This window comes from Astatotilapia calliptera, chromosome 9 (assembly GCF_900246225.1).
Source record: "Astatotilapia calliptera chromosome 9, fAstCal1.2, whole genome shotgun sequence".
Classification (NCBI taxonomy): domain Eukaryota; kingdom Metazoa; phylum Chordata; class Actinopteri; order Cichliformes; family Cichlidae; genus Astatotilapia; species Astatotilapia calliptera.
The window spans coordinates 14,772,844-14,785,196 of NC_039310.1; the positions used below are offsets into that span (position 1 = coordinate 14,772,844).

Sequence of the window (12,353 nt, forward strand, 5' to 3'; positions counted from 1 at the left end):
GCAGATCATACATTATTTAATTACGTTCACCATAGAAACATTAATTTATTTTGTTCAAATTAATATTTAGACTCTTGTAAATGTAACAACAACCCAATTTATTTTTTTGAGTGCGCAGGGGCCGGAGGTCTCGGCTGTGTCACTGAAGGGTATTTCTCTACGCCCGCCTCTCCTCCCCGTTCCTCCCCTCCACAGAGGGTGTCGTGTTGAATTGACGAAGAGTTCACCTCCCTGAAGGCTTTGTCCCTCTCCAAAGCCGCCAGCATGACCTGCTTTAAAACGACCTCATATTTCTCGTTCATCCGCTTCACCGCAGGTTCGTAGCTGTTGCACTGCATCTTGACTTTCCTCATCTCCTCGATGAGTAGGTTTTTCTCCTGGACAACACGCTTATGTTGCATCCGGTGAAAGTCTCTGTTTTTTTGCACCCTCACCAGAGTCCCGGCTGCTGCAGAGACTGTACGCCTGTACTCCTCCATCTCCTTCAGAGCGGTTTTCAGCTCATTTTCCAGACGCTGGTTTTCAATGTGAACGAATGGGGTCACCATGAGACCCTCTTCCTCCAGCAGTCCTTTCTGCACCACCTCGTTCCACTCGGTTTGAAAACAATCGAGGGTTTCTGTCATGCCCATTTGGAAGAGAAAGTTCTGTAAAAAGTCAACTACGGCTGGTGGTTTGGATGTTCTGTTGGTTGAACTGGGCCTTGCACTGGCTTTTGCCCGGTCTTGGATGGCTTTCACCGTCGCTTCCAAGTCTTCTTCACCTTCTTTTAAACTCAATTCGTCTTCTGCAGAAATGTCTTCACATTTAAAGTCATCATTACTGTCAGGCGATGTGTCGTCAGCCACTTTCTCTTCACTTTCCTGCGCTGCATCCATTGCTTCCTTCAGCCAGAGTTTGACGTTGCTATGGTAATACGGCGCTCACTCAACGCGAGATTTCACAAGCTCGCGTTTCCACCGTTCCAGCAGTCATTAAACAATCATGGCGGACTACCGAGAGGCGCCCTTGGCCACTCGGCCAAAAACATTGGATCCAAACGAATATTTCAACCTTTCGCCGGAGCAGAGGCGTGCCGAAGAAGCCAGGGGTGCACTGCGAGCAAATCTTAAGCGCCAATATCAGCTGCAACTCAATAACCCGCACAGAAAAGAGCTCATTGTGAGTGGCTACTTGCTAGTTAGCAATGTCACCCTTGAAAAGGGCTCAAGTTATTGGCCAGAATGCTAACGGGTAGCATTAGCGGGGCACAGCGGTGACTATGTATTTATCTAGTCTAAATTTTAGATAAGATTATAAACGAGACCTTCCACTCCATGCTAGTCACTACTGCATTACGAAGATCGTTTACGTCTTGGGAACCGTGCGCTGCAGTACAGATTGCTTTCTTCCTGGTGTGCTCTGAAAACTGACTGGTGACAGAAAAAACCCGACCCCTGCAGTGTTTTAAATTAGGGGGTCTCGTGATTCTGTTATGCTCCTAGGGAGCATTTCGCTGACATGGTTTGGGTCCACTTCAGTCTTTAGTGTGAGGGGTCATTGTATCCTGTAATGAAACATGTCTTTACAGCTTGGAGTAGCCCCCATCCGTTAGGCACCCGGTTCATTGAATGATTTCATCGTTATATAAAATAGTTTGAATCATATGCCATGGCCTTTGCTGTCACCGGACCCCAACCCAGCTCGACACTTATGAGAGATGGTGGGCCAGCATGTTATACAGCATGCTGGCCTGTTATACAGGTCAACCACAATCATCAAAACACAGTATAACCGAATATCATGTATAATATCTAATGACTTGAATCGCTACAGTGCAGGTTCTGCACTGAAACTTAAAGTCATAGCAGATGTCCAACCAAAGTAGCTGTAGCAGCTCTTCATGCTGACTTAGTTTGTCATCTGGCTGGATATACTTCAGTTCTTCCATAACGTCTTTATGGTACTCAGTGGTGTAGTTGGATTACCTCATTTTTCCATCTATACTGTGTGCTGTGATTGTTTTAAAGGCAGACATTTTGCTATGTTACTTTTACTGTTACATTTTATAATGGCTTTGTTCTCTTAAGTTCATGAAATTGACCAGCAAGCACAATACCAGTAAATTAAATGTACCAGTAAAGTAAATGTAAACTGTGTAATGTAAAATATGTACACCAGGATTTTTCTGGAAAAATGTCCTGTCCTTGAAAAATGCCCCCCCCCCCCCCCTCTTTTCTGCTGTTTCCTGAGTTTTCCCCACCTAATATAAAAGGTTTAAGTATAACAGATATTAATAATTTTAACGTCACTATGAGACTTTTAAATTTTGGTTGATTTGTTGTAAATATTGGAGTCTATTTTTCCGCTGTGAATTCTACATTTACATATGGTGATAAATGTCATTGCTTACTTCTGTCTGTACAGGAAGACCCTGCCTTGACACGCTGGGTGTACGCACGAGGCAATCCCTACGCACACTTCAGGCCTACAAACAAGACCTCTCTGCTGGGTGCAATGTTTGGAGTTGTACCTCTCTTTGCCCTCTACTACATCTTCAAGACAGACAGGGTATGAGACAAGAAACACTGTAGCCTTCTCACTCGCTGTCTGCTTGATCTTAATGGGTAGTTTAATCGGCTCAGCTGTGTTTTCTCATCACAAAAGTTTGTTGCGAGCTCTTGAACCACAATTTAAGCCCCACTGGCCCTCTTTAGGCTGTCTAAAGGCATGTGTGAGACTAGAAACTAGGAGTAAATTGCCAAGTATTGTTGGAGGTTAAAAAAATATCAATGCATTTATTGCAGGAAACAAAACAATTCAGTATTGATTACCTGGTTACTTTACACTGTTACAATAGTGGTCATTTTTCAGCCACTGTAATAATTTGACCATTTAGAGTATTTGATCTGGGTATTCATAAAATGTGATTTGGTGACAAATGCTGTCATAGAAACCTGAAAAGCTATTTAGTTGAAGATTGGGACTCATTATTCCCATGTAGGTGCACCGTTGATCTGGTTTTCTTTCTTTTGACACAGACCCGCTCATGTTAGAAATGAATGCTTCATCCAAAATGCTGCCTGCTTTCATTTTCTACCCCATTGTCATGGAGATTCACCGTCAAAGTCCTCGCCAATTGAGATTCCAGGGAGAATTTGGTCCAATTGTCACACTGCTGGGCTATCATATTTGTCCCAACCCCCCTTTTTTGGTGCTGGGAAGGGGGGGGAAAAGCTGCTTGAAAATCATAAAAAGCTCACTCATAAAACATGGAGTTTGAGAAAACGTCTGGAAGGTGATGAGGGTGAGAGCGATATGACTTTGTTTCTATGGAAACCGCACTAACCTATCATCTGTTTGTCATCTGTTTTACAGGATAGGAAGGAGGAGCAAATTAAGGCCGGTACCCTCGAGCGCAAGTTCAGTTTGTCATCTTGAGCCCGGGTGTAGAAAGACCCTCGTCCTGTGTGTTCTAGAGATGATGTCCATGTGTGTAATTATTATTAATCGAATAAAATTATATTGTCAAACCAGAGTTACGTGGCTTTCATGTGTGAAAGTACCATTTGCATGTCTGCAGTTATACACAGAGGCAAGGAGGATCTACTTGCAGACTGAAGGACTCGATTCCCCCCTCTCACATAAGTTCAGATTGGCACAGGAAAAGAAAATGCAAGACATGCTGATATCAATGATCCCCGTTTCACATAAAGCAAGACTATATATATAGTCAAATAAAGAAGCACTGCAGTGTCATTTAGATATTAAAGGATAATGGTAATATTGGTACAACAGTGGCATGAGGGGTAAAGGCAGGGTCATTAGTGGTCCTACCTAACACCTCTCAGTAAAACAGAATGCTGGTCTAAGGTTGCCTCTTATTGTTCCTTAAATTTTGCAGTTATGTTTCTTAAAAATAAAAATACACATGTGACGACAATTTGGTTTTATACTTCTGTGAGAAGGAAATTACTTTATTCTTCCTGTTTATTCTGTCAACAGATCTACTCGGGGAACACAAATAAATCATTGGATTGCGAGAAGTGAAATTTTTATTTTGATATATTTATTTTTGATTTGTTTGCTCTTAATGCATTCTGAATCACTGGGTTTCTACTGTTTGCCGGGCTTCCAGTTGGGGTTAAAGTGGCTGCGTAGAGGTTCCCAACATTGGTAGTAGTTCTTGTCAAGCTTCTGGCATGTATGAAGACCCCACTTTGTCACCGCCATGCTGAAGGACGACTCAAACATAAAAGCCTGGTGATAGGAAAAAGCACGCTGTGATAAACGATACCGACTTGGTCATGTGTTAACCATATATATATTTTGTTTGTTTACCATGGTTCCCTCAGCCACCCTCTCAGGTTTGAGTTCAGCAGTGCTGTTCTTCTCAAAGCAGTCCACGTCCGGGCCATGCGGGGTCATTATGCTGTGGAGACTGGCCCCTCCTGGCTGGAAACCCTCCTCTTTGGCCTCATAATGGCCTTTGATCAGACCCATGAATTCACTCATGCAGTTACCTACAGTGACAAGCAGGAGGAGCTGTAACACAGCAGCGTCATGTGTCTAGTTTGCTGTTGAATGTGCCAGGTGTAACACTGATTTCCGCTAGATGGCCTTATAGGTCTGCAATGAAATCGGACAAAAGGAGACTATTGTGGGGTCTCCATTGAAGTGAGTCATACAGCAGGTGGTTTGTTCTCACCTACTGCCTTGACACAGGCTGGGTAAATGGATGTGTGTGTGCGTGTGTCTTACGGTGATAGTATGGTGGACGGAAGGTGTGGTCAGCCACACCCCACCGTGGGGGGAAGATGACAAAGTCAGCAATGGCAACCCCTGGTCTAGTGGATTTGGCAGTAAGCACAGTAAAGATAGATGGATCCTATATAGAGAGATCATAAACATGCGGGTGAGGAGCACGGCTTTTTGCATTCAAAAGTGCTATTGGCGTGTCCCTAAACTCAACTCTCACCGCATGGTCGAAGGCCACACAGTTGATAACCATGAAGTTCTTCAGGTTGTATTTGTAAGGCGTGTAGTTACCGTGCCAGGCGACCACATTGAATGGCGAGAAATCCTACGTGCAGAGCACAGAACAAAACAAATAAGAGGAGTCTACCCAAGCAACAAACACAAAAGGCTTTAAATTGAGCTTTTCACAGGGAAAACGGAACAATGAATAATGTCTTTGTAATCTTAAATTCCCAGAGAGAGTACTTCTTCACATAAAGAGAAAAAAACTGGTCATAATGAAAAGGGTTGATTGTGAAAGAGGGTGTGCTTCTTTCATCCTTTCTTCTCTTTCATTCCCCCCTTTTCTTTGTGATACGAGGCTCCAGGTATTATGGGGTAATTGGCTTCACAATCAAACTTTCCCAAACTTTGAGCATTTTGACGCTCGCAGCAGCGCAGTTATGGGGAGAGGGGAGCAGTGGGTGCAGAGATATTTCTTTATCTTGATTGTTAAAACCACAGCAATTTTATATAGTTTCTCTGTTCTGATAATGTCACTGCGAAAAAAGACATTCAACAGCAACTCTAAAATCAATATAGTTCATTACAACTCAAGCTGCCTCCATACTGACCTCCCTGCTCCTTTACACACAAGCTTTTCCACACACGAACAGCTAATACACACCAACGACGAATACTGGCAAATACATATACATACACAGATGCATTCACACACGCAAACATTCGTGACTAATGAACGCCGAAAACAACTTAACACACACTCAACTGACAGTAGTCGATGTACAAAGAGGCCTTCGGGAAATCCAGTGCAGGTAATTTCTTGGACATTCATCTGTGATAACTCCACTACATTCGATTAAAATGAAGGGAGGAAAATGGAGGCGAGCGAGCACTTGCGCGCACATGCACACAAAACACAAACATATTGGTCCAGTCAAGCAAATAATAAGTTAATTTGAGCAATTTCGGCACTCTGCGGGGGAACAAAACAGCAGGACCAGGCAGGAGCGGCAGCATCTTCCCTTATACGAGGCCTCCACCGCCCCATCTTATTTTCTTACCCCTGCAACCTCTCTGGTCCACTCTCTGGGAAGAGCATATAACTGGTGGCAGATACTCAAGCAGAAGCAGAGAGGAAGATGGGAAGAGGTCTGTTTTGCTTCAAAAAAAGAAAAGACAGTATCTTGCCCTAGTGTACTTCCTATGATGAATAATAACAGTGTGGTTTGACATGGTTTCCACGGTTACAACCCCCCCAACCCCCACCCCTGACAAACCTCTCCTCCCACCTCCTCCCTGCCTCAGTAAAAAACCTCCTGTCAGACATTATGTGTCGATCCAATTATGCGCCCAACAGGACATTTCGGGAGGGGGAGGATCATTCCCCGGCTGAAATATGTTGAAATTAATGCTTAACTTGAAAAAGGTTTTTTCCTACAAAGCAAAAGCTTCACAGGTACACTGTCTGCAGCTCCAGAATGCCTTAACTAATTATGAGTGATTAAGACTCATAAGGGAGTCGAGGCGGAAACCTGCTGAATGGATAACAGCTAATGCTTCGATATTAAATCATCAGGGATGGCAATTCAGTCGGCAGGAGCAGCTAATGGATCATATGCTTCACTTGGACAGTTTCCTGTTAGTCACTGCGGCAGTTCGATGGCCTTCACTGAAGCAGACACAAAACTAAATAGGGTAATAGGGCAAGTAAGCCATGTGTGTATGTGTGTGTGTGTGTCCCTGTCAGACCACAGGTACACGTGGAAGTACAGTGATACAGATAAAGTTGTGTGCAACAATAGCCACCTGTTGGCATGCAAACAGCTTCCCCTGGTATTTATTGATGACGGTGTAACCAGTGGGCACTTTGCGATCTTCATACCATGCAACCGGACACAGGAAGTCTCTCGGGTTAGCCAGACCATTGGCTCCTGCAAAACACACGCAAAGTGTCAAAGTAAAGGCAGTGTAGGCATAACCATGATGACAATGATAACAATAAAAAAAATAGGAAACAATTGGGGGTGACAGATCATGTAATCACAGGTGGTTTCATGTAGTTAAGGTGTTAGCTTATTTAGCAATTTAGCTGAGCATTTTTTTGATATTTTAACTATTTGGAGATTATGTATTGGAATTTCAGGAGCAGGACCACGCCTCCAAACACGCTGTCGTCTATATAGGTTCACCCAGTTCTGCAAGCTGTTCATTCCCGTTTACCTCCCCCACCCTCCCTGCCTCCTTGTTTTCAATTCTTTAACTTGTTCATTTCTATTTGGTGCACGGGGGTCTGCCAGGGCAGGGAGCCATCACCACTCCCCTTCGAGGCCTTCCCTCAAGCCATGTCAAAGCATTCAGCTTTACCTACTAAAACGCTGTCCAACCTAAAGTGAGGACGTGGGCCCAGCTAGTGAATAAAGGTAAAATAAAGATTAAAACAATTGTAGGTGCGAATACATTTAATGATAAAACATTATTTTTAGAGCCATGATGCTTTGTCGGAAAGCCAAAACATCTTTGGTGGGTGCAAGAAATATTTTTGTTATATGTAGGAAGACACAGAAATCACAAGCTAGTCACTAGTTTCCTAAATATCTAACAGCAATATGCTGCTCAAAGAAGGATTTTGTGTTGTTGTTGCTTTTTATATGTACTCTATAAACAAAACAGCAGATGTTAATCTCCTTAATAAAATTTCTAAGCAAGATTTATCCTCTGAGCACAGAGTGAGTTACGCAGAGAAAAGTGTGAACAGTTTTAGACATGGACATTCTGTTCCAAGACATAGATGTAAAGGAGCTTGGTGAGCACGTTTCAAGGAAAAGTGAAGACAAAGACGTATGCTGCACTTATATAGACTCACAAATATCATACAAACCTATTGGGCCAAGGTCAGGCAGTTCAAAATGGGCACCATACACCTCGAGTATGTAGCCTCTGGTTTCCCCAAACACATCCACACTGAAGCACATCCCTTGCTAAAAAAAAAAAAAAATGTGAAAAGTGGCAGTGAGAGGAAATTTTGTCCTATTAAGTATCAACTGTGTGCTGTTTCAGTTCTGAACGGACTTTGAAAAGCACACGTGCTGCTGTCCAGGTGGTCAGGCTTTCGGTAGCTTAAAACCTCTTTTCCACCGTCGCTTATTTTTGAGGTCACTTTCAAAAAGCACCAAACAATGCCTTTCTAAATATGGTAAGTGGGATGTTGGGGCAGACACAACGGCAGATTTCTTTGAAAACAGGGGAAATGGAAAACATACAGCCCACCTGGATGACACAGATCTCGTTCGGCTCGACCATCATCTTCCCAAACTCTGTGGTGATCAAGATCTCTCCCTGCTGAGGGACTGCGCACACAAACAGACAAAGAGAGACACAGAGAAAAGAAAATTTGAACAAGAAGGCAGGCTGATGTTTGAGCTATCATTGTTCTTATGATAGATGACAGCGAAAACAACAACAGCGCTCCTTTCCTCACCAATCAGAAAGTCTCCGTCTGAGTTGTTGAAGCACCTGGAACAAGAATAAAATAAGATCAAAGGAAGGCTGGAAATGTTTTTCATCAATAAAAATATATCCTTTCGTCACATAATTTATACATTCTCACCTGTCGACCATGGAGGTGTTACAGGTGTACACGTGGACGCCAATGCCATTACGAGATTTGGCATCTCCAGCACCGCAGACAGTATGCAAACCCTGAAATGTGGAGAAGGACGCAAATAAAATCAGATGGAAATTTTCATAAAATTCAAAATAAGAGAAATAATTAGCTTGACTTACAGCCACAAAGTCCACTTTCTTCTCTGTAGCTTTGGGGATGGTGAATGGCAGCCATCGAAGCTGTGAAAGAAACCTCAGAGTCAGAATCTGCACTGTAACAAATTTTTACTGTAAAATTATAAGAACCACCATTATTTCACCGTGGGCCTGCTTTACAGCTTCTTTAAATATGTTTGTTTTTGTTACTTACTAGCTTGCTGTTTATATTTATTTCCCAGCTATTAGTATTTACAGTATTTACCTCTATTTATGAGTAGCAGTAGATTGCTTTGCAAAATACTAACTTTTACTTGAAGCGGTTCGTTGTAGTGTACCTATTGTGCACCTTCAGTGTATTTAAAGAAATCAATCTATGGAAAATATTTTCTAAATAAGTTACTATATATAAATATATCTACTGTTTATTAATAATAATAATAATAATAATGGATTGCATTTATATAGCGCTTTTCGAGAACCTCAAAGCGCTTTACAATTCCACTATTCATTCACTCTCACATTCACACACTGCTTCATCATTGCTTTTCGTAAACTTGTCTGAAACAGACAAACTTGATGATGATGGTGTCACGTACAGCATGTCGCCACCAATCACAGATTTGAAATTTGTGGCTTTATGTGCTCTTATGTCGCCAGCATTTTTAATGGATTGAAACAACACTGTTACTTTTAACAGTGTGAAGAGCTTGAAATTGTTTCCTTGTCGAAAACATCGGTATAGCTTTGGAGGCTGTGTGGTAAATGTGAAGCTAAAGGCACAATACTGAAAATGAAGGGAATCTGCTGGCCCCCAAACAGTGTCATTTACCACAATTAAACCGCATTAATGTGAGGTTTAGAGAAGACAGTGCATAGATTTGGTTATGCTATGCTAAACTTTGTTATGGCTTCGGCTGAACATTAACCACACAGATGTAAAAGCGATGAAAGATTTGTAACTAAGCCCAAAATGAGCAGGGACTCCTTGTGTTGATATACCTGGTTAGGATCAGGCTCCACTTCGTTCCAGTTCTCTGTTAGATCTCCACAGGGAACCGAGGTGAATGGCTTGTGTTTAACAGATGGAAGGATGCGGTACAACCAGCTAGAGAAAGAAGAGGAAGGGAAATGTTTAGTTATCCATATTGTCTGGGATCCATTTGGAGTCACTATAAAGTCTGATTTAGGTTTCAAACAGAAAAGGACACCTCCTCTTATTGGCTGGACGCGGGCAGGTGAAGGCAGAGCCGGAGAGCTGCTCGGCATAAAGGCCATATGGGCTGACCTGGGGATTATTCTGCAAGCACATGGAACATAAAAAAATGCTGTAATGTGTGTATATGTACACTATATATGGTGTTCAATTACCCTCATTTTCAACAATTAGAAAATAATGATGAATAAATAACAAAAGGAGCCCAGTGTGGGTTTTTACCTGTCCCTCGGGTAAGGATCCAGGACAGCGAGGGTCTTCAGATGAGAACTCGTTCCCGAAACCGCTCATGTACTGAAAGAGACAAACACACATCCAACACACAAATGGAGACAAGTTGAAGTGAAAAATAAAAAAAATACATCATGCAGCTTCATTGTAATGCAGGATAAATGTGTTCATGCTGGTTATAATTAAACTTGAAGGCTTGTCATTAAGGCTTGTCTTTTTGTTAATTGTTGTCATATTGATTCACATTAGATCTATGATAAAACAAACTGCAGTTATGCCAAATTTCCCCCCTTGCAGTCATCCATTATTTTGTGTTATTGTGCCACAGAAACAGCCTAATTACACTTACATCCTCTGCAGCATGTTTTGATCAATGTTCCATCTAGGATAAGAGTGTTGTTCTGCATCTCGCCTGCACCTCTACTGATCGCGTCTCTTCTGCCACAGGAGGATCAAACTTGTCACAGTGTACACGCATCTTGCTGAGTCATTGTGAGTTTGCAAGAAAGCACACTCACAGACACAGATGGTTTCCATGTGTGCGTGATCATGTGCCAAAGTGCTTGTTGGAAGCTCCAGAGTGTCCCAAGTTGAAGGAATGCTTTACAAAGTCAGTTTTCTGTCCTCTTAAAAGTTTATTAGAGCTAGAGCAGCAAAGCTAGACTTGGCAATGATCCCAGCAGTCCTTGGATAGTTTGTTAACTATTCCACTATAGACAAAGCTTTGCATTTGAGTAGGTGTCATGACTTTGAAACCTTCAGTCAAATATTAAAGGTTCTATATAAAAAAAAAAAGTAATCTAAGCAAATGCCTACTTAATGCAGCCCATCACCATAATTCTGCAGCAATGGCAATAAATTGGAAAACTGGGGTTTAAAATCATGTTTTTGCAATTAAATTGAAGCGTTCCCAATGAAATTAAAAAAGATTTAGGCACTTCAAACCACATCTGGGCAGCTGCAAAATGCAGCGCTCTGATTGGTTGGAGGAAACGCCTCCCTTCAGTCTGCGGCCACAGGAGCTGTGGTGGCTTTAAGGCGCATGAATTTCACACATTCTGGTGCAAAACAAATAAATAAAAAATACAAACTTTTCTTCTGTATTACAATGATGATATAGTTCTGCACCCTAACTCCACATGCATGCACAGTCTGATAGTCGACACAGACGCAGCTCATAAGCGATAATAATTGAATATTTACACATTTAGCAACAGTTTTGCTTCGAGGAATTGTCTTACCTTGAGTCCAGCCATTTTGCTATGTGTCAGAACTTTTTCTGTAGCAGCTGTTGAGCGTTTCACAGTGGTTACGGATCGACTTGCAGTTTTCTTCTTAATGTATTCCCTTCGACTAAAATCCACTTCGGGGTGTCTGCATGTTGCTGTTTGGACAGACTGGGGAAAAGGGGCTGGGATTTATACGCTTTCCCAATCTGGGTTTAATTAGGCCTTGACTGGCTCTGTGACGTAACAGCTGGGGGACACGTAAAAGGGAAAGGACGGGTCGGATGGTCAAAGTGTGCACAAACAAGGGCCGGTGTCCCTGCCAGGACAAACAAGGACCGACTAAAAAGAAATTTGTGATGCAGGTAAGGAACACTGAGGGATTAAAGTACAAGTCATGGTTTTAAATGGCACAGCGATCCTATCACTGACAGCGCATACAGAGAAAAATGTATTGACAACACTTCGTTTTTAAGTGGGGCGTAACAACGGGTAGGCGGTCAGAAGCTTGCATCATACGCAGAACATATTATGCCAGAGTTCTCATTCTGCTGAAGTGGTGACCTCATGCGCACTACTTGTGCAAACACGGGCGCCATGCACATCCCCACGTCCTGCAAAGCGAACATCTGGGCAACAAGAGTTTGTTCAATGGCTTAAGGCCCCATATTTGCAGTGTAGCCCAATATTTAGCGGCATTGCTCAATCTGCGTGAATTGTTTAATATGCCATTGACCCCCGGGGCCCGCCAGTCCTGCAGATTTCAGTGTTTTCAGCACATTCGCCATGCTCAACACAATCTCACTTCTTGTTTCATGTAAAGTGGGTTATCATTCTTGTACAGCTACAATTAATTTCGTTTCCCTAAAACCAGGATTCGCGTCTGTTCAGATGACCTCTGCGCGCTGCAGCGAGCCCGTCGTTCCTCATAAAGCGAAAACAACAGCGCGAGGCCTCTAAAA

General features: G+C 42.6%; 3 protein-coding genes across 5 annotated transcripts; 1 reads left to right on the forward strand and 2 right to left on the reverse strand.

Annotated features, from left to right (window-relative positions):
• Nucleotides 1-74: 74 nt before the first annotated feature.
• On the reverse strand, nt 75-958 carry LOC113029092 (sperm-associated antigen 16 protein-like). The gene has a single exon (XM_026179709.1). It carries the CDS (start codon nt 876-878, stop codon nt 99-101), a length of 780 nt encoding a protein of 259 aa, XP_026035494.1. The 5' UTR covers nt 879-958; the 3' UTR covers nt 75-98.
• On the forward strand, nt 944-3,517 carry ndufb4 (NADH:ubiquinone oxidoreductase subunit B4). 2 transcript variants are annotated; one of them, XM_026179711.1, is made up of 3 exons: nt 945-1,161; nt 2,407-2,550; nt 3,358-3,517. In XM_026179711.1, exons 1-3 carry the CDS (start codon nt 985-987, stop codon nt 3,418-3,420), a joined length of 384 nt encoding a protein of 127 aa, XP_026035496.1. In that variant the 5' UTR covers nt 945-984; the 3' UTR covers nt 3,421-3,517. The 2 variants fall into 2 exon arrangements, with proteins under 2 accessions (XP_026035497.1, XP_026035496.1); XM_026179712.1 differs by lacking the exon at nt 3,358-3,517 and having other exon boundaries at nt 944-1,161; nt 2,407-2,556.
• Nucleotides 3,518-4,016: 499 nt separating this feature from the next.
• hgd (homogentisate 1,2-dioxygenase) lies at nt 4,017-11,592 on the reverse strand. Of its 2 annotated transcripts, XM_026179708.1 has the most exons (15): nt 11,407-11,592; nt 10,515-10,603; nt 10,157-10,228; nt 9,930-10,018; nt 9,721-9,826; nt 8,743-8,802; nt 8,567-8,658; nt 8,438-8,472; nt 8,227-8,306; nt 7,838-7,937; nt 6,766-6,890; nt 4,958-5,062; nt 4,741-4,867; nt 4,321-4,502; nt 4,017-4,239 (listed from the first exon to the last, which is right to left on the reverse strand). In XM_026179708.1, the coding sequence occupies exons 3-15, from the start codon at nt 10,223-10,225 to the stop codon at nt 4,096-4,098; spliced, it is 1,314 nt and encodes a 437-aa protein (XP_026035493.1). In that variant the 5' UTR covers nt 10,226-10,228; nt 10,515-10,603; nt 11,407-11,592; the 3' UTR covers nt 4,017-4,095. The 2 variants fall into 2 exon arrangements, with proteins under 2 accessions (XP_026035493.1, XP_026035492.1); XM_026179707.1 differs by lacking the exon at nt 10,515-10,603.
• Nucleotides 11,593-12,353: the final 761 nt, after the last annotated feature.

Excerpts from the sequence above, each read along its gene's own strand:
- LOC113029092 (XM_026179709.1), bottom strand. The coding sequence starts at position 878 with ATGGATGCAGCGCAGGAAAGTGAAGAGAAAGTGGCTGACGACACATCG.
- ndufb4 (XM_026179711.1), top strand. The coding sequence starts at position 985 with ATGGCGGACTACCGAGAGGCGCCCTTGGCCACTCGGCCAAAAACATTG. Across the intron at positions 1,162-2,406 it reads CGCACAGAAAAGAGCTCATT|GAAGACCCTGCCTTGACACG; the intron begins GTGAGTGGCTAC and ends CTGTCTGTACAG. Across the intron at positions 2,551-3,357 it reads ACATCTTCAAGACAGACAGG|GATAGGAAGGAGGAGCAAAT; the intron begins GTATGAGACAAG and ends TCTGTTTTACAG.
- hgd (XM_026179707.1), bottom strand. Across the intron at positions 10,019-10,156 it reads GATCCTTACCCGAGGGACAG|AATAATCCCCAGGTCAGCCC; the intron begins GTAAAAACCCAC and ends ATGTGCTTGCAG. Across the intron at positions 8,307-8,437 it reads AGACGGAGACTTTCTGATTG|TCCCTCAGCAGGGAGAGATC; the intron begins GTGAGGAAAGGA and ends TTGTGTGCGCAG.